The 24935-nt window shown below is 35.8% G+C and overlaps 1 protein-coding gene across 14 annotated transcripts in view; it reads left to right on the top strand.

Moving 5' to 3' along the window:
• Positions 1–24935, top strand: part of PARD3 (par-3 family cell polarity regulator) — a 741470-nt gene that overhangs the window by 369916 nt on the left and 346619 nt on the right. For 11 of the 14 annotated variants that reach the window (XM_043965627.1, XM_043965632.1, XM_043965628.1 and 8 more), the window contains exon 5: positions 6529–6660. The exons of the other annotated variants lie outside the window; for them this stretch is intronic. In XM_043965627.1, the coding sequence (XP_043821562.1) occupies positions 6529–6660 (132 nt within the window). The remainder of the gene's footprint in view (positions 1–6528; positions 6661–24935) is intronic. 14 annotated transcript variants of the gene reach the window in all.

The raw sequence follows: 24935 nt of genomic DNA, 5'->3' as shown, positions 1-24935 counted from the left end.
TCCAGCAGAGCGGCAAATTCCAAAGTTTTTATTGACCGATTCACTAATGAATTTTTTCCCTCGAAAATGACAAAGTCCATGAGCTTGATCTCTTCTCCTCCATTTAATATTTTCTACATTCCCCTTCTGTTTTAATGTCTCAAATTGAAAACATACTCTTATACTTTGTTAGAAATTTTTAATATTGAATATATTAACAGTGTGAGAAATTATTTCATGCTCATTTTTTAAGCTAAGAAGTGTTGAGTTAAATCTTTAAAATGTTTCCTGTTCCCTCTGAATTCAGAATATAAGATAGTTGGCACAGATGAGATAGAACCAATGCTATGCCCATGACTTATCTCTCTTGCTTGTGACCATTTAAACTTTCCCAGTTCAGATTCTTGGAATGAGGTAAACAAAAAGTAAGCAGAACTATTATACCAATCTGAACATTTTAAACTTAGAGACAAACATTGATGTTCACCTAACTAATTGCAAGCATTTTTTGCATATTAAAATAAATTCATTATGCATTGATGAAGAACTGTTGAGTGTTTATTGATCTGGTTTGGTTACAAACAAGGGGCAAGGTTGGCAATGTAAACTAGAGCGTAGGACTCAGTGTAAAGGTGGGGCACTTTCTAATATGCCTTTTTCTACATGTAAAATTTTTTTGTATTAGATAATCCCACTCACCTTTTTGTCAAATTATCTTTTTTTTGATGTCTCATGTGTCTAAAGGCTCAAAGCTTACAATGGACAATAATACATTTTTAGACCATGCTTAGTGTATAGAATACCTCATCCTTGTTTGTGGCTGTGTATTACTAGAGTTCCCTGATATAATTGGGTAAATAGCTAATTAAAACAATTCTATTTGTCATTGTAACCATTTGATCCATGGTAGTGGTGTTTTCTTGAAAGTACATAAAGTTGAAACAGTGATCAGAATAGTTTGTACAATCTTGTTGATAGTTCTGAATATATGTCCAGTATTAGAACAGGCTGCTAGCATACTTGAGGGGGGCTCAAAGGTTAAGGTCTTTGTAAACAATTTTCATACTATGATTGAATGACCAATTTTTACACATAAGCAATTTTGACAGTGAAAATGTAATGTAATACTACTATTGCTACTTTTACTAATCTAAAAAACAATCAATTTATTCTTTTTTTAATCTGTTAGAATTTTCATGTTTGCTATGTAGGGGCTAATATAATACTAAATTCTTCAGCTAGGTTGTGCATTGGCCCTGAAGTTGGGAGAACCTGAGTTCAAATCTCACCCCAGATACTTATTAGTTATGTGACCCTGGGTAAGTCACTAAATCCCGATTGCCTTAAGCATCCAGGACCATCTGCAGTTGTCCTAATATATATCTTGCCAATGGACCCAGATGACTCTGGAGGAGACAGTGAGGCTGGTAACTTTGCACGGCCCTCCCTCGCTTAAATCCAAATCAGTCATGTTCCTCTTTGAGAATGAATGACAAACAACTCATTTTTCACGATCTTCCTCCTCACTTCCATAGATAAAACTTTATTCCATAAATCTGAAACTATAGAATTAACCTGTTATAGGTCTCACCTTTTTTTTTGTTTTGTTTTTGTCTTGTCTTGTTTTGTTTCTTATCATTAGTAGCTTGCCTTAATAAGACTTTGCGAAGTCCTGAATTACTTCATTATATAGGATGCTGTGTATTTAGAATTAGAGGACCTAGACTCCAGTGCTGTTCTACTACTTATTACCAGTGTAGCCTTGGGATCCAATTCCTCTCTTTGGTTTGAATTAGGTTCCTTTTCTTTTTTTTTTTTTTTTTTAAGTGAGGCAACTGGGGCTAAGTGACTTGCCCAGGGCCACACAGCTAGTAAGTGTTAAGTGTCTGAGGCCGGATTTGAACTCAGGTACTCCTGACTCCAGGGCCGGTGCTCTATCTACTGCGCCACCTAGCCGCCCCAAATTAGGTTCCTTTTCAAGGGACTTCTATCTCTAAATCTATTGTAGGGACCAATTTTTAATTGGGGAGTGCTATCTAAGCGGCTCGCTGAAATATTGGGGCAAGGAAGGAGACCGGCAGCCTCCCTCAAAACAGAACAAGATTTAACTTAACAAGAATGAACTTAAAAAAAAACACAAACAGGATCAGTAGGATCAAGGGAAAGGAAATAAAATGGGGAAAGGGAAATTATAATACCTGAAAACATACCAATGCCCAGGAATCAGCTGAAAATAAGCCCCAGGACGCCTGTTGCTTTCCAGCTTCCACCTAGAATACCCAATTCTCCTCCCCCAAACCTAGAAACACCCCACACAGCCCCAGCCAATGGGATGGCCGTTCTGACAGTCACATGACTGCCCTCACTAGGCTTCCAATCATTACAATTTTGCCAGGCCCGCGTAGGCGAGTGGTGATGATGTGAGGTGCCAGAGCCCGGCAACAGCTACAACCAGTGGGTAGAGCACTGTGCGGTTTGCGGAGCCCCAGGCCAGTGTGTGCTGAGGCATAAAAACCTCAAATAACAATTAATTCTTTACGCTATGATTCTGTGATTTGACATCTTATAACCTCTCTGACTAAAATGGATAAAAGCACATTCATTAGAAGCAATTGCGATTGCTTAGTTGTACCATGAATGTTTTGTCACTTTATTTAGAACACTGTGCTTGTATTTTTTTTTAAACGGTGATTTTATTTTAATTTGATAAGGATAATGATGATGAAAAGATCCCAGATATAGAGGACCTGTGAGGATATTCAAACCAACTCTCACATTTTAGAGGGAAAATGATGATGACCCCAGGAGACTGAGATTTACACAAGGTCAAATTGGTAGTGTCAGATGTAATATTTGAGGCCCAGGTTTCAGATTCCATTGTCACTGTTTTTTCTACTGAACCACACAACCTACCCATGTCTTATGATTGCATAGTTATAATGAATTATTCATTCACAGTATTTTCCTGTAAAGTAAATTAGTTCCCCTAGATCTTCTAAACTTCCACCCCCTTCAAATTTCTGTGAGAAAATATAATTATCAATCAATTAAAAATAAACCACCTATATATCATGCAGTGTGCTAAGCACTGGGGATACAAAAAAGGCCTCCTAGCATCATAGATATTGATCTGGAAAAGTAAATATCATCAAAGTACTAGGCTCTGAAATAATGTTAAAAAGTAATATATAGGGGCAGCTAGATGGCACAGTGGTTAAAGCACCGGCCCTGGAGTCAGGAGTACCTGAGTTCAAATCCGGCCTCAGACACTTAACACTTACTAGCTGTGTGACCCTGGGCAAGTCACTTAACCCCCATTGCCCCGCAAAAAAAAAAAAAAAGTAATATATGTAAAGTTACTAAATGAAAAAGTCACCACATTGCCCCATAAGTCTCAAATGTTCTTTTCTCCTTATTAAAAAAAACCCCAAAAACCTACAAGTCTAAAAAAATGATTCTTCATTTCTAATGTTCTAAAGGTTTATGCTAAAGTGTAGCTCTTAGCTTGAGTCTCCTAGTAACCAAAGTTCATGACTCTCATAATTAAGAACAACAATAACATAATGCTATTTGTTTTAGAAAATGCTTTCATATCCATTATCTCATTTGTTCCTTTTACCAAACTTATGAGGTAAGCAACTGAAGTATTATTATTCCCACTTTAAAAATGAGAACACTGAGGTTAAGAAAAATAGCTTTTCCAAGGTCATGTGGTTAATAAATGTGTTTAGTGAGTCCTAGCAGAGTTAGGACTTAATGTAGGTCTATGTATATCTATGTCATCTATATCCATATTTATATCATCCATCTCTCTCTATATTATGTATCCATCTCTATCCCTATATTTACTGGTCCTTTAACAATGAATTATTTTCAAACACTGTACTACCCTAAGCTCTACCTTATCTCTGTCCTTCTGATCATGCCTCACATTATATGGATGAAAAAAAATCCACTAAGTGCTTACCATGTTCTAAATGCTGGGGAAATAAATAGAAAAGTAAAGGCCTAAGTCTGCGGAGCTTCCATTGCAATAGGGAAAGTAATACATATGATAGCCAGGCAGGGACAATTTAATCTTAAAAGGGATGGTAAGAGCAGACATAGGGGAGCAGTTCGACACTCCCTAGTCTTGAACAATGTTAAAGTTGATTTGATTATGGTTCATAGTACCAGAACCTGGAGGGAGTTAGAGGGAAAGGAAAATGAATCCATTCAGCAGTCAGGAAGGGTAGCAGGGGGTTCATGAGGAGAGTGTATAGGGATCAGAGAGCTATGAGTAAAGTGTAGCATTGCTGCTTTCTTGAAATAGTATTCCAACATAGGCATCATGCACCTGAGTCTACTATTTATCTACTAAGAGGAAAGTGGTATGTTGCATTATCAAAAGCTTTTCCTAGTCAAGATGGGCCATTACAATGATTTGAATTCTGATTTAAAAAAATTTTTTTTTTGCATTACATTTTTTAATCTATTACATTTCAGCACTTTACATTGGTCATTGTGTATATTGCTGAACCAAGACTTCTCATTTTGTGTCTGGTCCTCACACTACAATTGCATATTCTTTCTATGAGAAAGAGAATGCTAGTAAATCCCTAATTATTCCAGAGTAACAGGAGAAAAACCAGCAAATTTGGTTAAGAATATAGTAATTATTGGGGCAGCTAGGTGGCGCAGTGAATAAGGCACCAGCCTTGGATTCAGGAGGACCTGAGTTCAAACCCAGCCTCAGACACTTACTAGCTGTGTGACCCTGGGCAAGTCACTTAACCCCCATTGCCCTGCCAAAAAAAAAAAAAAAACAACCAAAAAACAAAACAAAACAAAAAAAAACCAAAAGCAAGTCTAAGAATATAGTAATTATTTCTATTGGGTGGAGCCAATTTCTCATCTAGCTCAGTGTTGTTTGGTGTTTGTTTCTGGTTCTATATTATAATACATGCTAAGGGAAGAAATGATTATTCTCCATAACATCAACCTTAAACACTTGACATAGTCTGATCCTTTCAGTATCCTTTTATGTCTCCATCATGAATAAATTTTTCCATACTTTTAGAGTCCATTTCTGTTTCCCTCTGGTACTACACATTTTGGTTATTAGGTTTCATAAAGTTGTTACTCTCCATGCAATGGAAAAAGAATGGTACTTGTAGTCAAGAGTTGTACTTTAACCTCAGCTTTCTCGGAAGCCATTTAAGCTTCTGAGGCCAGTTTCCTCATCTGTCAAGTAGGGATCACAATAATTATACTACCTACTTCATAAACATATTCTAAGCATAGATTGCAAAGTGGGGTCTTGCTGCTTTAAAATCTGCCTGTTTAGTTTAAGCACACTACTGCACAATCTTTTCACCCTATTTTTATGTTTATGTTTTTTGCCTTTGAAGTCTTTTATATAACTCAAACTTATTCCAGAAAGTGCTATGACTTCTAACAAGCACATGCGTTATAATTTCCTAGTAGTGAATCTCTCACTTCATTGGAATCTTCTAAGTGGGAATTTCTATAGCCAATGGTTTCCTCTACTAAACTGCAGGCAAGATTCAGGTTTAGTCATTGTACCCTTTCAGTATGCCCTACTTTTCATTTTCTTGCAAATAATGGAAATTAGTTTAAAGAGCTAGGTATTCAATATGAATCCTGATTCCAAGAAATTGATAGGATTTATTGATTGTATTGGGGTCATGACAAAATATGTACATTTTTGTATATGTGGAAGCATTTACTGACATTTAAGAATCTTCTGCTACATGTCATCATCTAAATGAATTCCTCTGCTATAGAAGATACTGTTTATGACTGTTCCCCAAAATGTACTGCTCAGTACATTTTGGTGAGGAAAAAATGTAGACATGCTTACAAATGCCTCAGGGCCTATTTATGTTTCTGAGACAGAATCATAGCTTTAGAGATCTAAGAAACCTTCTAAATCATTAAGTAAAATGCTTTCATTTTACCAATGCGTAGACTCTGACCCCAAGAGGTCAAGTGACTTGTCAAAGATCACAGAGTGGAAGAGAAATAATCAGTGAGAAAAAAATTGGGGGGAATATTGTAAATATTGCTTCTGTGAACAATTTTTTTTCTTTTATTCATAAATATTTTGATAGAAACTATGAAAGACAGGATTGAGAAAAATGCCTTCCTTGAATTTATTAGGAATTTAATGTGTCTGTTTAATTGGTTATATTTGTTGGGTGCGTATGCCTAATAATGCACACCAGTATGTACAGCCATTAGGACACCTTGGTGTTGTGGTAGCTACCTTCTGATGGTTCTGAAGTCTAATAATTTGAGAAGTAAGCAGAGTGCTGTAGTAAATAGGTGTGTAAGAGCACCTAACAGTGATTAGAACCAAATGGATTCCAATCATGGAAGTAACATAGATCTTATTTTTCAAACAGCTCTTTTGTCTAATCTTTTAATCTATATTTTGTATTTGTGAAGTTTTTTGTGCACTATCAAAAACAAAAGAAAAGAAAAAGCAGTTGCAGTGTTGCAAGACCTAGTTTATTACAAGACACCTTTTTGTTTCTTTTGGAATAGAAAGATGAAAACTACCGAAGCCTCCCACGGGATACTAGTAACTGGAATAACCAGTTTCAGAGAGATAATGCTCGCTCATCATTGAGTGCCAGTCATCCCATGGTGGACAAGTGGCTGGAAAGGCAAGAACAGGTAAAAAATATTATTATAGGTGTGTGAACATACACAAATACAAACTGTTATTTTATACATAATATTTTACGAGTTTGATAACTTATCCCATATCTTTAAAAAGTAGTCCTTTTCCATTTGTCTTGGGGATACAAAAAACAATGACTCTCAAAGAAACAAACTTTGTATCAGAATTTATTGTCAGCATGTAATATTTCAGTTTCATAGATTAATTCCAGAGGGGAACTATCACATGGATTTTGATTTCTCACCAGTCTCAACCAAAGTGACTGCTTGTCTCAGAGTTAATGGCTATTTTCAAGGCTGTGATACTCTCATTAAAAGCAGAAAGTGACTTTTTCTAATACTGGCCATTGAGGCCAAATGTCTTATTTCTGAAATAAGACATTAACAATATTGTTTCAAAAACTACTCTTATTTTTTTTTCATGAGGAGCCAGAGTTGTCTTTGTACTTATAATCCACAATAACAGAATGTGTAAGTATTAAATATACAATATTGGGATATCTTTCCCTGTATTATATAGTAAATTCTATTATTAATGGGAATATAGTTTGGGTTCCCTTTAAAAGACTTTTGCTTGATGAATATCCTAGAATTATTCTTATTTTGCATTTAGTATGATAAATGATTAGTATGATAAAAATGTTTTACATTGCCCTGTGCTTAGATCTATAACCATATCACTTCCATTGCTATTGTTATTCCAAATATTGTTTGTTTGTACTTTGATCTCCATCTTGGAGCTTCTTTTCCCCCTTTAAAATAAAATAGAGGGGGGGCATGACTTTTGTCTTATTACAAATGACAATTAAATTGAAGGAGTAGTTAATTTCTAAAAAAAATATTCTACTATCATTACTATTTAAGTTTTATTCTTAGTACAAGTGTACTAACTGCAAGATGGTAAGTTGTTAGAAAAAGGGGAAATATGTAAGTTATGCTTATAAAATTTAATGTTCTAGACAACTAGATTTTATGCCAATTGGCACATTTATTTTACTTGGAGTTTTCAAATGGATTTTTTTTTCCAGAATGATAATACCTATAATATTTTTATAAAAAGATTTCTCTCAAAAGCTACAAATTTTGAAAATATGCCATATTTTATTAATTTTTGAAGGTTTAACATAATTTACTACTGCAGTATTTCTTCTTTTTAAGGAAATCTTGAACTAGTGTGGTTTCTGTTTGTAATTTGGTGTTTAACAGAACAGTTACATTCTAAGCAGAAGGAAGTAAATTAGGGCTTCATACTAAGCAAACCTTTCAAAAAGGCTATGTCCCTTAGTATTTGATTTTCCTTTTTTAAAGTGATTTTCTCTATATTTTTGCAAAAGACATATTCTTGTAGTTAAAGAAACATGTACTCACACCTTGTCACATAGTATTTAAATTATATTAGCTGATTGATTCCCAAACCTGAAAACATCAAGCTTTTTTAAAAAAAAATGATAATCCATTCATTAAATTTAATGCTAATGAGCCTATGTGTACCTGGAAGAGCAGGAGCTTTTGGTGAGTTCATACCAGGGTAATTAATTAGACTAGAAACTGTTTAATAGGGCATGAACAGCGGAAGAAAACTCATAATAAGAGAGGGCTTGGAAAGAAGCAGAACACTTCTGTATGTTGAGGGTAGCAATGGGGTACTTGTTTATACTGGTACTGGAAGATGGTAATCTTCCATTTTTGTGAATAATCTAATTTTGGTTCCCCTCTTCTCCATAATTATCTTTTGTATTGTATTTAAATATGAAAAAATATGTATTCAGGAAATTGTTCAGTACATTTTTGGAGAAAACTCTTCACTTTTTCACCCCTTGGAGAGTCATCTCAGTTGGAGTTGATGGATTCCAAGATGCTATGTGTTTTCAATGTGTGCAGTGTCAACCCCCCTCCCCCTTTCCTGCTAGAGTGCTCGCCTCCAATTATTTTTCTTTTTGAAGACAGTTATGACCATATTATATAACCATTATGCCCAAATATGAATAAACATTAGGGCTGAAAAGGACAATACCCATTTACACTGGAAAATCTGTGTTAACAGGTCCAGTGTGTTAGTCCATAGTATCTTTGTGGAGGACTGAAATTAAAAGTCAGGTTGAATATTCTCTGTATTTCAGAATACTGCCCTGTAATTTTCACTCCTGTAACAAAAAACAGCCTTGAACCTGGAAAGAAATCAGGTAGTTTATGAAGGAGATCCCAAGTAACCACTTGGGGAAAATCCAATATGATTGTTAGAAAATGCATTTTTCTTTCCTTCCTCCTCTCTCCCTCTTTCTTTCTTTCTTTCTTTCTTTCTTTCTTTCTTTCTTTCTTTCTTTCTTTCTTTCTTTCTTTCTTTCTTTCTTTCTTTCTTTCTTTCTTTCTTTTTTTTTTTTGTGAGGCAATTGGGGGCTAAGTGACTTGCCCAGGGTCACAGAGCTAGTAAGTGTTAAGTGTCTGAGGCCGGATTTGAACTCAGGTCCTACTAAATCCAGGGCCGGTGCTTTATCCACTGTGTCACCTAGCTGCCCCCTCTCCCTCCTTCTATACCTTCTTCCTGCCCTTTCCCCCCAGTCCCTTCTCTCTTTCTTCTTTCCTTTCCTCCTTGTTCTTTGGTCTATTGACTTTAGTTAACATTGGATATTACTGAATATGTTAGTGACCATTATCAGGTGGTTCTCCTAGAAAGAGTTTACTGGGCATCTTTCAGCTATCAATGATGCAACTTCTTCAAGTAAAATAACAGGGTTCCTGAGCATTGCTGAACATCCTCAAAGAAGTTAGACTTAATGACTTGTTATCCAGGATAGGAATTACAATGAAAAACATGCCAGTGGATCAGATTGATTCCAAGAACTAAGAAATAATCAAAATTCGGAAAATTTTTGTTGTGTTGTAATCTCTTTGTGGTTTGGTGGGCTTGGATTCCATTTCATGATATCCACACAGCCAGCTCAGGAGTGGGCCATTGTTTATTATTGGCAGATAGCAGAAAATTAACCAGACTTTGTTTATGTACCTCTGAAACTTTATTGTCTGCTAAAACCAACTAATGAACCCCACAGAAAGAGGAGGCAGCAAATTTATAATAGTAAATTAGAGGAATTTAGTACTAGAAAAAGGAGGGACCTTTAGGGAAGTCTGGGGCATTTAAGAGAATAAATGTTCAGTTAATTGGGAGCCTGCCCTTTTCAGTACCTCCTGTATGTTATCAGACCCTGTACTCAATTAGGAGGAGGACATAGAAGAGATGAAAGGATTTCCCCCCCTCTCTTTCCTTTGAGGCATGTTATAGGGGAATTACTGCTCTGACCATTAGAGGAAAATCCCTCTTTCAGGTTTGGGTCCTTCGTGGCAAAATTCATTCTAATTGGCAAATGCTGCTATAGAAATTAAACTGTGAAAATAATGACCATAATGTCTTGACTGCTGGGTCTAAACAAGACATTGCTTCCACTTCAACTTCTACTTACCTAGGTTTAAAGGATGTTTTCATTAGCAAAATAGAGTTAGTCTCACATTTCAGCTTTATAATTTCTAAGTCTCAGCACTGTATCCACTACACTAAGACAAAGCAAAGTGATTCAACAAGGGTGGTTGTAATTATACTTCACTTCTTATCATACAATTCTAAACTTTGAATTGGAAGGTATCTCAATCCTTCTAAGAGTAGATGTAAAAATTTACTTTAAAAAAATGGACCTTTCTCCTCTTTCTGCTTCTCCCATGTGTTATCTTACCAATTAGAATGTAAGCTCCTTGCTTAACACTTAGTAGCTGTGTGATCCTGGCCAAGTCACTTAACCCCAATTGCCTCACTAAAAACAAAACAAAACCAAAAAAACAAAACAAAAACCAGAATGTAAGCTCCTTGTGGACAGGGACTGTCTTTCTTTGTGCTTGTATTTGTATCCTTAGAACTTAGCATAGTCACTGAAACATAGTGAATGCTTACTAGCAGCTTGTTGACTGACTTAAAAGTTAAAAATGAATGTACTACTGAACTCTTTAAAAAATAGAATGTTACAAAGAAGCTCCAAATATTCATTTTAATACTGGCCCATTTCCCTCTTGTCTTCTCCCTCATAGACATTACTACTTCATGTTTAATTTGTGTTCCAGAAGTAGAGCTCCCATTATTTGCGTAGATTATAAAAGAGCCACCTAATGCAGATGCTGCATGTTGTAGCATCTGGACTTGATGGCAGTGTTTCTATTCTCCCTCCCTCCATTTGTGATGCAAAATCACCACCTACCCTTCTCTTGAAATGTCCTGAAGAACTCTACTTTTTGTTTCGTGTCCAGATATTTGTCTTACTCTATTCCATTTTACTTGAATAGATAAAACTTGGTGCCATCCAAGTTACATGCTTTCAGTGCTTTACATGATGAATTCTATTTATTCCACAAATTAAGAAAAAAAAATAGATGTCGATATGAATATTTTTACATTTGAGAAGTAGTCTTTCTTAGGTGAGATCCTGTTTTCCACATGGTAGGTGCCTAAAATAATTAATTGATTTGGAAAAAAAAATAAAGCCTTTCATTTCATGTCTTAGGTAAAAATTTCAATTGATATCAACCCCTTCCTTTCAAGTTAGATAGATATATTAATGGTATTAAAGCAAGGCAAATGCTTATTTTAATTTAAATTTAAATTTTTTTTTTTTTGGTCGGGGCAACGAGGGTTAAGTGACTTGCCCAGGGTCACACAGCTAGTAAGTGTCAAGTGTCTGAGGCCGGATTTGAACTCAGGTACTCCTGAATCCAGGGCCGCTGCTTTATCCACTGCGCCACCTAGCTGCCCAAAATAAGCAAATGTTTATTTTATTTACTAAATGGTATAAAAGTCATGATTTGTTATGCACTGATAGAAATTATGAAGGTATATAAGATATTTATCATTCTTCCCCCCACACACACACATCTTTTATCAGTTTTTGCCAAGTCTCCTACCTCAAGTGATTTAGAGTTGGATGGGATCTTCAAGATAATTTATTCTAATATTCTCATTTTACAGACGAGAAAACTGAGGTTTTTCTACCACCTTTGTCTCATGGTTCTCTTCCTATCTGTTCAACTTCTCCTCAGTCCCCTTTGCTGGATCTTCATCCAGGTTTCATCTGTATCTGTAACTACGGTTGCCCCCCAAGGCTGTGTCCTAGGTGCTCTTTTCCATGTATCTTACTTGTGTCAAAACCAAGCAAAGATAAATTTCTGCAGGGGGTGTTTTAACTTGGAAAAATAAACACCTAGCTAAATTACATTATCTATGTTGAACTGTATTCTTAAGTATCGTATTAAAGATTTCCCAGTTACATTTTATTCTGGTTTTAAGCTGTACTCTGTAGGCAGTCTGTGGCACCTTTGCTCTGAACCATTTCACTTTGTCATCTCATCAGCTCTCATGGATTCAGCTATCATCTCTACGCTGATGATTCTCAGAGCTATTTGTTCAGTCCTAGCCCTTCTCCATATCTCAATTCTCATACCACCAACTGCCTATTAGACATCCCAAACTGGATGTCACATAGAAAACTAAAAGTTAATATGTCCAAAATTGAATTCACTATTTTTCTCCCACAAGTCTTCCCCTCTTCCTAACTTCCCTATTGCTTTGAAGAATACTATTATCCTACCAGTCATCCAGACTTAGAACCTAAGTATAATCTTTGATTTCTCACTGTCTCATCCCCCATATCCAATCGGTTGCCAAATTCTATTGATTTTTACCTTCATCATATCTTATATATATATACTCCCTTCTCTCCTCCGACACCAGCACCATAGTATAGGTCCCTATCACTTCATTCCTAGTTTATTTCACAAGCCTGCTTGTTCATCATCATGCCCCAAATTTCTCAACATGCCAGCCATCTGCCACTCAATTGTCAAGTTGGTATTATTTAAGTGCTAGTTTGATCATGTTACTCTCCTATTCAATAAAATTTCAGTGGTTCCCTATCACCACCAAGATCAAACATAAATTCCTCTGTTTGGCTTTCAAAACCCTTCATAAGCTGGCCCCTCCATACCTTTCCAGTCTCTTTACACCCTACTCCCTCTCATCTTCTGTGTGACCCAGCTACATCAGCCCCCTTGCTATTTATCTCATCAGACACTCCCTCTCCTAATTCCACTCATAGTCCTCCATGCCTGGAATTCTCTTCTTCATAGTCATTTCCTGGCCTTATTGGTTGCCTTCAAGTCTCAGCTAAAGTTCCATCTTCTACAAGGTTTTCCAATCACTCTTAATTTTAGTGCCTTCCTTCTGTTGATTATCTCTAATTCTTCCTATTTGGACAGTTTTTCTTGCTTGTACATCCTTGTTTGCATGTTGTCTCCTTCATCTGGCTATGAGATCCTTGAGAGCAGGGACTGTTTTGTTCTTTTAAACCTTTTAACAAATATCTACAGTATTTAGTGCAGTGGTGAGCACATAGTAGGCGTTTAGTAAATGCTTTTTAGCTTGTCTTAAATGCTTGTTGGCTGAAGACCAGAAAAGCGAAATGACCTGCCCATGCCAAATAATAAACATAAGAGCCGTGATGACAAGGTATTCTCTATCCAAGTATAGGGCTCTTCCAACTGTACTATCTATACCTCATCTCTCAACTATGGGCAATATTATATTTTTCAGTTGGGGGAAAAGAATGTGAGACTAAAAACTATAGGTCTTTAGCCGCAATTATCTGGTAGAAAAGATGAGAATCCCATCTGCCATTGTCTCTATGGGGAGGCTTTAAAGACCTGTGCCAGTCCTCAAACATCAGCAGTTTACAAATTTATATTTTACCAAGCATAAGTTTGTCAGCTGTTGATGTGGTGAAGCTGTTTAAATGATAATCAGATGAAACATGGCATGGGTATATTAAAATTCAATTTAATACAAATGCTAAAGGATACTACCATGATTTTCAGTGGCTTCATCATCAGTTAGGATCAAATTATTGACAATCTAGTGTGAGAAGAAAATCTTTGTTTAGGACTCAGACTGTTCACGTACATAATAATTGATGAAAATCTGATGAAGTCTTCAGATTACATATGTACTCAATAGTTTAAAAAAAATCCCAGTGGAGATGAAAAGATTAAATCAATAAATAATGATGTTTCCCTGGTTAATTTGGTATTATGGAAATGCTAAACTGAAACTGAAACCTCAGAGCTACCATGTAAAACTGAATCTTGTAGTACAGAGTACTGCAAAGCATGTTATACATTATCATTCAGATATTTAGTTGCTTATTCATTCTGTTCTTAGCTCTGCTAGGTGCTTGGGTGTATAAGGTCTAAAATTCTAGCTGTAATGTCTAAAATCTAATGAATGGTCACCTTAAATTAGAAGCTTTAGCAAGAGTTTAGCCTTTTAAGTATTTATTAAAGTGTATTAGAAGTTAGTGAAGAGTGGCAGCTAGATGGCGCAGTGGATAGAGCACCGGCCCTGGATTCAGGAATACCTGAGTTTGAATCTGGCCTCAGACATTTAACACTAGCTGTGTGACCCTGGGCAAGTCACTTAACCCCAATTGCCTCACCAAAAAAAAAGAAAAAAAGTTAGTGAAGAGAGTGAGAGATTGAGAACAGATTCCTTATAGCATGAAAAATCCTAGTTTAGATCTATTTGGTATAGCCAAAGAGAAAAAAAAAACAAAAACCTTCCTTTCCTAGCAGCCCACGTGATGTCCCCTATCACACCAAAGTCCGTAAAGCAAAAGACCTTGCTTCTCCACAGCTTCTCCCAGAAGCCCCCTGTCAAACCAGAAGCAGGGCCATCCACACACAAAGCTCCAAGCTAATCGGCTGGTTAGCACTGATTGACATGACCCACAGGTGGTAGACATGACTTCCTGATGCAGATATGACCTTCGAAACCCCAGAAAGGTCACTTCCAGATGCTAAGTGACATGCTTTCTTTTCAGGCCAGTGCTTACACTGTCCCTCCCAGCAGGGGGTGTCTTTCCAATTCTCACAGGTGGTTATTAAGTTTTAGATAACAAATAGCTCTTATTTTTATATAGAATGGATAAGATTCAAATACAAATGACTAAATAATACATGATGTGATCAAGTCCTGACTGACACGTGCTGGTTACATGCTCTTACTTGAGTCATTTAATTTCACAGTGGCCACAAGACAGATTTCTCAGGTAACAGATTGCTGCCATGTTACCTGTCTTCATCAGTGGAGGGATTTTACACACTTGGAAATCATTACAAGAGGAGAAATCACTTATGGATGGTGGATGAAGGTGGAGAACATATAATAACTTTAGGGAGTTGAAAAGCAAAGTGCTTTGTGAGATCTGAGTGATCAGAGACGTCCTACGGTAGAAGTTATTCGAGTTGAGCTTTAAAGAAATGGAAAGGAATTCAGTAAGAAGAGAGCATTAGGAGGGACATTTTTGGGATAAGAAACAATATAAACAAAGGCATGGAAGTAGATAAGCACATGGCATATTTTAGTCTGGGGGTGAGAGAAACTGAATAGATCCATTTGGCTATGGGATAGAGAGTATGGAAGGGATTAATATGATAGGAGGCTGGAAAGGGAGGGAGTGGCACCATATTGTGAAGCAACTTAAATATTAGGCAAGGGAGTTTGTTCTTTGCATACTAGAATATGAGGAATTGTTGAGAATTTTTGAGTATAAATTTATAATAACCAGAGCTATGCATAAAATGGCACTGGTATGTAGGGAAATGGGGAAGGAGAGAGTAGAGGTGAGAAGACATCCAAAAAGCAGTAAGAAGCTACTAGACTGTAAGATCCTTTACAGCAGATTCTGCTTTGCCCAAATTTGCATTTCTTTCATTGTATTGAACAATACTATACATACTTTAAGTGCAATACACTTGGCAAGAAGACTATTGTAATAGTGACTTTTCTTTTAAGACAAAATAAATCTAGTACCTTGTCTTTATATACTATCTACTTTTCAAAACTGTCCTATGTGTATCAGGAAATAGTTTTACATACAGAGAACACAAGTGCTTTGCTTGGGCATGTTAGTGGGAGAAATGAAACTTAAACTGAAGATTTATCAACTCTTACATCACTTATTTTTTTCTTTCTCTTTGACCATATATAGCTACCAACTGATACTGCGATAAACTTGAGACTAGAAACCACTAGGCATGGTATTTTTAATTATAGGGAAATGTTATGGGCCAGGGTACCTCATTTGAATGACCCTGGGTACCCCAGAAGTTTTCTGGGATAAATCAAAATTCATTTTTACATTTGTCTTTGCTCAGAACTAAACAGAATTCACAGACTCAGGAATTAGGATTATAGATTTATTATACACCTCAAAGGGACCATAAAAGTCATTGAACCCAAACCCATCTTTGAACCTAGCTTATGTTCTTTAGAAATACATTGCCAAAACAATAGGCTGTGTTTTAGTTACTAATTCAAAAAATTTAGAGCAACTCTCCAATGGCTTCTTTAGTAAAACTTTATAAGAAGCTTTTATTTAAAAAATTTGCACTTCATACTTAAAGTACCTAATATTTTTGTCATTGCAGATTTTTAAAAAGATTCTTATATTTTTTTTATTTTCTTACCAACTTTTAATTCAAATACTGTTTTGCTTCTGTGGCATCTTAACAGAATTTGAATAAAGATTAATTTTTTACCATATCTGGTTCTCCTAGAAGAAGAAAATTTGATATGAAAATATTAGTGTTCAATTTCAGCATATATTTCTGGTTTCTGCTGTCTATTTTATTTTCTGCAAACATCTTCATTTTTAATATAATTAAAATGTTAAGAATACCATTTAGGATGTTGAGTCTTTATTAGATTCAGAATTGGACAATGGGCTTCCATGTCGCTGGTAACCAAAAATCAGAATCTTTGTGTGATATGGAAGGAGAGGCAACACAGTATTCTTCTTGGGGCTGGTTACTTTGGAGGTGGGTTCTCCAAATTCCCCTCTTCCACCTTTTAAAAAGCTGAGTTCATTTATTGTTTCTTTGTTGTATTGAATTAAAAGTTTGGAAGTCATGGGACACTGAGTTACAAATTCCACTGAGGGAAAGATCTTTGGTAGTCATATATATTAAACTCTGTGAGGTATCAGGGTATGTGATTTTCCATCCCTGTGAATGGAACTGTTAGAATTAGAAATGAGAAGTTCAGCATCTCTTTCTGAGGTCAGAGCTTGTACTCTCCATTTTTAGTTGATGTTGGGTTTTCATTCTCAGCTAATGTTTTTTAAAGTAGAGAAAATCTTAAAGAAAATATTGTTGACTAGAAAGACTTAAAATGAACTGATGCTGAATAAAGTGTGCAGAACCAAGAGAACTTTCTACATAGTAACATCAACATTACATAATGACCAACTATGATAGACTTAGCTCTTCTCAGCAATACTATGATCAAAGACAGTTCCAAAAGATTCATGATAGAATATGCTATCCACATTCAGAGAAAGAACTATGAAGGAGGAGAGATGTATTATATAGTGTTTTCCCTTCACTCCTAAAAATTCAGATACATCATCTGCTTTGGAAAGTCCAGTCTTTGCATATCTGTCACATGCTATGAGCAATGAGACTAAAGGGCAAAAAACATCTTGATAAAATGAATTGCATGAAAGTTTTCGATCTCTGGTATGCTGTTTTTTCTAAGAATTTAATACAGTCTAGGGACAGAGATTGGGTCATTCATAAAATATCATATTTTTCAGCATCATATACATATTGGTATTTTCTCTCTCTTTTTACAATTTAACTTAAGTCTTTAGTAGATTTCTTCAAAATGGTTCTTACCGATTCCTAATGTGTTCTATCTTTTGGTGCTAAGGAATTTGGCCCCAAATTTCAAATTGTATACACAAAGGCCTCTTTGTACTTGCTAATATTCTCTGTTAAATATATAAATGTGTGGGCAAATGTATTGCTTCTTCTTGGTCTCTTACTTGCTTCTGGGATTCAGATGACATTAAATTTTGTCTTTTCCTAATAGCTCAACAGATTAGCAACAATTAAATTTCTTGTAATGGATGTGTAGTTTCATTAAAATAAGCACTTAGCTCACATTTTGAAAAAATCAATTCAATAAATTCTATAAGGATAAACAACACAAATTAAGAGCCATGAGTTCTATTCCCAGCTCAGCCACTAATTATCTATGTAATCATGGGCAAGGCATTTAATGTCACTGTGCCTCAGTTTCTTTATCTATAAAAAGGTTTTATTTTTTTTTCTAAATTCATTCTTGAAGTCAGAGGTACTGGATTCCATTCCCATTTCTGCACTTTATCACTGGCATGGCCTTATATTAGACATTTAATTTCTCTGACCTCAGTTTCCTTCCCTGTAAAATTAGAGGTTGGACAAGGTCCCCTCTCATTCAGAATCTGTGATCCTTTTTACTGCTTAATTCTGACACCAATGAAGCACTTTATCTTACTCAGAAACCTTCAATGAGTTCCCCTTCACCTTTCATAAAACTATAAGGTCTGATTTGGGCATTTTAAGCCCTTCAGTCTTGCCTTCAGCCTATCTTTCCTGGCTTATTTAAGAACCTCTAAGACCTTCAAGAACCCTTTACTGATTCTTCCAAGGAGTCCCCTGAATATGTGCATGCTTATAACCCCATGTCCACACCCACACATACACTGTATTTATATGAAAACATGCTTTTCCTATTAGTATGCTCCTGGAGGACTGAGGATTGAAAGGGCAGAAACTGTGATATGATGGTACTTTCATTGCCCTTTCCCCCACACTCCCTATACAAAGCACAGTAGATGCTTAACTCGGCTTGTTGACTTCTTGATCAGATTTTCAATTCTCTTCGATGTGAATGTTAACTTGGATTATATATGAAACTTGGAGAGAATGAATTTGCTATATAACATGACGTTTAAAACCATCACATTTAACTTTATTCAAATGTTTTAAAGTCTGAAAGCTTCCAATACCCTTTGTATCTTCCTCTCCTTCAGATACCTTTTGAATACCTCACCATCTTGACATTTTTTGGACTTTTACACCATTGATTTCCATGTATTCTGAGTCAATCATGGTCACCCACCTAGTAAGTGTCCAAAGCTGGATTTGAACTTATACAGATGAGTCTTCCTGACTCCAGGCTCAGTGCTTTATCCACTGCACCACCTAACTACCCATGTGCTTAATAAAAGCTTGTTGAATAAGGAACCATTTAATGAGAAAAAAAATGCAGGCATTTCTAGATTGTTTTTAAATCTGCTAGTCTAAAATATTTTCAAATTAGAACTATCATTTATAGATTATAAGTATTCTATTTGCTCCATTTCCATTTTTTTCTTTTTCACTTTGGTGACATTTCTACCTCTTTTTTTTGTTTGTTTTACACAAAAGTATTTTGTTATTTTCCAGTTACGTGTAAAGATAGTTTTCCAAATTTGTTTTAATAAGGTTTTTAGTTCCAAATTTTTCTCCTTCCCTCCCTTCCCTCTACCTTCACCAAGATGAAAGCAATCTGATTATATATGTACCATCCCATTAAACATATTTCTGCATTAGTGATGTTGTGAAAGAAGAATCAGAACAAAAGAGGAAAACCTCAAAAAAAAAAGTAGAAACTTTATGGTTCAATTTGCATTAAAAATCCACAATTCTTTTTTTTTGGATGTGGAAAACATTTTCTTCATGAGTTCTTTGGAACCATCTTGGATCATTGCACTGTTGAGAAGAGCCAAGTCTATCACAGTTGATCATCACACAATGTTACTGTAACTGTATACAATGTTTACACTATAAATATTTTTGTACATGTGGGTTCTTTCCATTTTTTATGATGTCTTTGGGATACAGACCTAGTAGTGGTATTACTGGGTCAAAGGGTATGCACAGTCCCATACCCCTTTGGGCATAGTTTCAAATTGCTCTCCAGAATGGCTTCTACCATTTATATAAACATAACCAGGACATTGTGTCATGCATGGTATCTGGTCCTTAATATTGAAAACATTTTGTTATAAGAATCTTTGCAGATTTTCTCCTTTTGTTTGTTTATATGAAACCCAGATTACTAAATTCTTTGTGTACATGTTTTTACTTCCTCCAGTTTGTAAGTCTCTTTGAGAAGATTAATTTTACACTTTTTATCCACAATGACTTGGATATAAAAGGCTTTCCCACTTTTTTTGCAGGAAGGCAGAGGGAACTCTGTACTTGTGCTTTTGTGTGTGTAGTGCAAGTTGCCTTTTAAAAGTTGTAACTTTTCGTCTTAGAAGGGACAGTTAGGTGGTGCCATAGTGCATAGAATGCTGGGTTTAGAGTCAGAAAGACTTATCTGCATGAGTTCAAATCCAGCCTCAGACATTTATTAGATGGGTAACCCAGGGCAAGTCACATCACATAGCTGTTTCAGAGATAGGACTTGAACCCACATCTGTGACTTTGAAGCTTGTCCTCTATCCACTTTGGCCTCCCTGCTTCTCTGTAAGAAGCACTTAATAAATGCTAATTGAATCACAGTTGAAATGTTTATTCCTTTGTATAGAGCTATAGTGCATACCCATGTTTGTGTTTCATATAGTTGTCCCTGACCAGCATAAATTATAGACTCAAGTGTACAGGTTAACTCAAGGTAAATCAATAGGTCAGAAGCTATTGAATCTAAGAGCAAAACTATTTGTATGGTAAAGCAAATTATCTTAACACTCATATAGTCATTATACTTCTGAGTCACTGTCACATTAACAGACAGCTTAGCATCCAGGCTTAGTATTAGAAAATGATTTCTGGACTCATTAATCAGATGGAGAAGAGAGACACTTAAAGAAAACAATTCAGATCAGGTTAAAACAAGGGTCACGTTTGGGGAAAAATAAAACTTGATCAGTGTTACTGTAGCATCCTTTCTACATGGTGAAGTGCTGTTTCTTTGTTAATCATTCTGTTGATTATCTCTTAAAATGTCTTATGATTGAATATGTATTTAGAGTGAGGGAGCTATCAATTTACACTGGCAATCATAGATTCTATGAAGTAATGATTTTTGTTGTGCTACTATTGGTAGCAGTGTCAGTGAAAATATCAAAAGACAAGCTTTCTTGAAAAGATTTTTGGTATAGGAATGAAGAGAAGAAGAATTCAATGCATTGAGTTTAAGGTCAGAAACTAAACTATCCCATGATATGATAGGAATGCACTTCTTCCTTGCTCTACCCCTAGGAACTAGGGGCTATTCTAGTTTCTAGAGTCCTTGGTTTCTTTTAAAGGTCTTCTCAAACCCCACCTTCTAAATGAACCCCCTGGGATCCCCTTGGATGCTAAGGCCTCCCCTCTCCCAGTTTATTTTATATTTCTTTTATATACATACATAGGTGTGTGTTGTCTCCCTTTATTCAGTGGAAATCCCTTGTTTAACGTTTTTGGAATCTTTGTATCCATACCCTTTCACATAGTACTTGAAACATAGTATGTGCTCAATTTGTTGTTGTTCAGTCATTTCAGTCCTGTTTGGCTCTTCATGACCCCATTTGGTATTTTGTTGGCAGAGATATGGAAATGGTTTGCCATTTTCTTCTCCAGCTCATCTTATGGAGGAGAAATCTGAGGCAAACAGGGTCACCCACCTAGTAAGTGTCCAAAGCTGGATTTGAACTTATACAGATGAGTCTTCCTGACTCTAGGCTCAGTGCTTTATCCACTGCACCACCTAACTACCCGTGTGCTTAATAAAAGCTTGTTGAATAAGGAACCATTTAATGAGAAAAAAAATGCAGGCATTTCTAGATTGTTTTTAAATCTGCTAGTCTAAAATATTTTCAAATTAGAATTATCATTTATAGATTATAAGTATTCTAATCTCCATTTATAGGGAAGGTAATTGAATGCAACATTTAGATAGGTTGTATAACTTTTACAAAGTTACTGTTAAGCCAATGTTTAAAAAAACAAAACAATCGGGCAGCTAGGTGGTGCAGTGGATAGAGCACCGGCCCTGGATTCAGGAGTACCTGAGTTCAAATCCAGCCTCGGACACTTAACACTTACTAGCTGTGCGACCCTGGGCAAGTCACTTAACCCCAATTGCCCCACAAAAAAAAATCTGTAATGGCATTAGATTTCTCTCAAGGTCACCATTGGTAATCTACACTTCTGTGTAGAGTATTTCCTCACAGTGTTCTGAATTTTTTTAATATACCCCCAAAATTGTGGATAGTATTACAGTTGCTATATAACTACCTTGGCCTTCCCGTTCTCTGCCTGTGCCCCAATGACAGCCTTCAAGTGGGGGTTACATGACCATTTATCAGGATATTGTTGGGGGGCTTATGCTTTCAGAATAAGCCAAATGACCCATTGGACCTTACGACCAAATGATCTTTAACGTTCTTTCCAAATATATGATGTTATGATATTGAAAAACAAAACTTTAGAATAATGATATTTTGGAAAGTTCACTTTCAACGGTTAATCACTCTTTCATGAAAATTATTATTCTACTTCTTTGTTGAACCTTACTTTATAGCTGCTGTTTGGTTTTGTGGAGATCAGAGGTCTTTGTTTATATTACTGTGAAAATAAACTATTCTTTCTACTGCTCAGGGGCCTCAGGAAGAGTTCATTGCCTTGATATGTTATCACATATTGGCATCTATTTTCTTTCCCTTTGGAAGTAAATTTCATTCCATAATGGAAAAACAGACCTTGTGTATTCACATATTCAGTATATCAAATTGTAAATAAAATAAGCTTTTTCAAAGTAATTTCCCTTACCAAATTGCATTGAGTTAAATCTTGATTACTTATGCATATTTCATGTAAGCAGATAATTGAAACATTTAAAAATTATTTTGTGATCCTAATTATTTCTACGTAAAAATATTCTTAATTATTTTTTTACAAATTAGCCGTATTCTTGCTTAAGGGAATAATGGCAAAAATTCTTTTGTCCCCTTTTAGAAATGATGACTCATGTTGTTGTAGGATGTATGTTAGTGAACTGTGTCTCATGACTGTCAATTGGAACTTGCAGTGTCACCTGCATAGTTTTCCTGGTCAGAGCTTGCAGACTTATTGTCTGTCAATTGGACAAAACAAAGCTAACATTTAGCCCATGAACTGAACCTCAAAGAATGTTCTCCTTACCAATGGAACCAACTTGATTAAAATTTGCTCCTGAGAAGCATGTCCAGCCTGACCACTTTATAAGCCATGTTTCAGATGGAGGGGTGTAAATATGAAGGAGTGATACTGTCCTTGTAGTAAATTCAACTGTGGTTCTTCTGCCCTGCCTGCTCTCAGCTAGGTTCAGACCATTCTGGGGTGACACAAATAGTTTTCCATTCTTTTCCCCTTCCCCACACACAATTCTGATTTACTTTCTCTCTATGTGCCCCCAACACCCAAACAGAAGAAAGCTAAGATAAGGTGGTTAGAATTGAAATTCAGAGAGAAGAAATACTGTCTAGTTCTACTCTCCTTCATGTCAGACCTTGCATATAATATATTCCCAACTTTGAAAAGTCCCTTTACCACCCCTGCCTCATTTAACCTTACTATTGTGCCAAGACAAAGATGTAATGAAATACATTAGTAAAATTAAAACTTGTCTAAAGTATCTTGGCACTCAATATAGTTAATGAATGTAGATTTGACTGGGTAAGAACATTTATTTCTTGCATTAAAATATGGAGAATTCTTGAGTTTTTCTTGGCAAAAAAGTAAATAGATATGTTTTATATTAGCTTAAATAAGTTAATTCTAAGACTGTTAGAAAGCATTAATCTTGCTTTTTCTGTGCATATAATAAGAGTAGCTTTACTTCAATAATGTATTCAAATTTGCATAATGTATGTCCTCTGATTTCATTATAAACTCAAAGCCTTGATGTAGCACTTAAAGAAATAGAATTAAATTATGAAATGTCAGATATTTGAACAATAACTTGAATGTTCTTATTTTGGGTTCACATATTTCTTTTGAGTCTAGGAAGTTATGAGTTACAAAGCAGTCCCTTACACAGAGTGGGCACAATTAGTTGCATTTTTCAAAACAATTTATTAAGTGTATTTCATTTACCATTGCATGGTCTTTGCTAGGTATTGATATTATAAAGAAACATCATTTTTAAGGTCATGGACATGAATGACAGTCTGATTCAACCTCAGGATACTTTCTTAGAATAATGTTTTTAAGAAAAACCTGAAAGTTGTAGAGGGTACAGCCACTGGACCAGGAGTCAGAAAACTTGAGTCCAGTACAGCCGCAGCTAGCTGTGTGAACCCAGGCAAGTCACTTAAACCGCCATCTACTACAGGTTTCCTTAACCATAAAATGGGATAAAATAGCACTCATTTTCCAGCGCTCTGGTAAGATCAAGTGAGATAAATATTTGTAAAGAAATTAACACAGTGTCTGGCAAATAGTAGATGCTTATTAAATGCTTGGTTCCTTCCTCCCATAAAATATATAGGATTATAAAGAAACCAACTATTTTGAAATAGTTTTGAAAATATTTTTAAAAAATCCATCAGTCCTGGTTTAATAATTCTTATCTTGAAGGAAAGGATTTCAAGCTGAGTAGGGAAACCAGAACATATATGTGAGACAAGCTACACAAAGACAGAGGGGATGACAGGTGGGGCACATTTGAAAAACTGTGAAGGGTCTAGTTTGGCTTGAATATCAAGTTGAAAAGGGAATAGCATACAGCAGTGTTGGAAAGGTAAGTGGCAGTGGCATGGAAAAAGGGCTTGATGAGTAGGCTAAGGGGTCTGTGCTTTATTTAGTAAGCACAAATTTCTCTTTGCTCAAGGTCAGAAGCATGCTATCTGATCTACAAATTGTGAAGATTGTTCTGGTAAGGATGGACAGGGAAAGACTGGAGGTCAGGTGAAGAGATTATTTCCCATAATCCAGATAAGAAATTAGCTCCTGCATTAGGATGCTCACAGTTAGAATTAAAAGGAGGCCGTATAACAAATGAGTAGGATCTAGAAAAGTTGGCCATCAATTGTATTTGGTCGGTCAGAGGGAGGGAAGAGTCAAAGGTGACACCCTTTTTAAGCATGGACATTCCATTTATGAATGACTGAATAAAGAAATATGTATTGAGTGATTACTGTAAGGGGCTAAAATTCTAGCTAGTCTGTCTAAAATATCTAATGAGTCATTGCCAATAAATCAAAAGCTTTAGCAAGGGTTTAGACTTTTAACCATTTATTAAAGAGAATAAGAATTTGGTGAAGAGAGTGAGAAAGGCCTAGATTCATCTATCTATCTAAGGGAGAGCACATTTTTAGCTCCACTCTCCACCAAGTCCTGAAAAA

The sequence above is a fragment of the Dromiciops gliroides genome, chromosome 5 (genome assembly GCF_019393635.1).
Source record: "Dromiciops gliroides isolate mDroGli1 chromosome 5, mDroGli1.pri, whole genome shotgun sequence".
Classification (NCBI taxonomy): domain Eukaryota; kingdom Metazoa; phylum Chordata; class Mammalia; order Microbiotheria; family Microbiotheriidae; genus Dromiciops; species Dromiciops gliroides.
The sequence above is the reverse complement of the archived record's forward strand: the minus strand, read 5'-3'. Positions and strand labels throughout refer to the sequence as shown.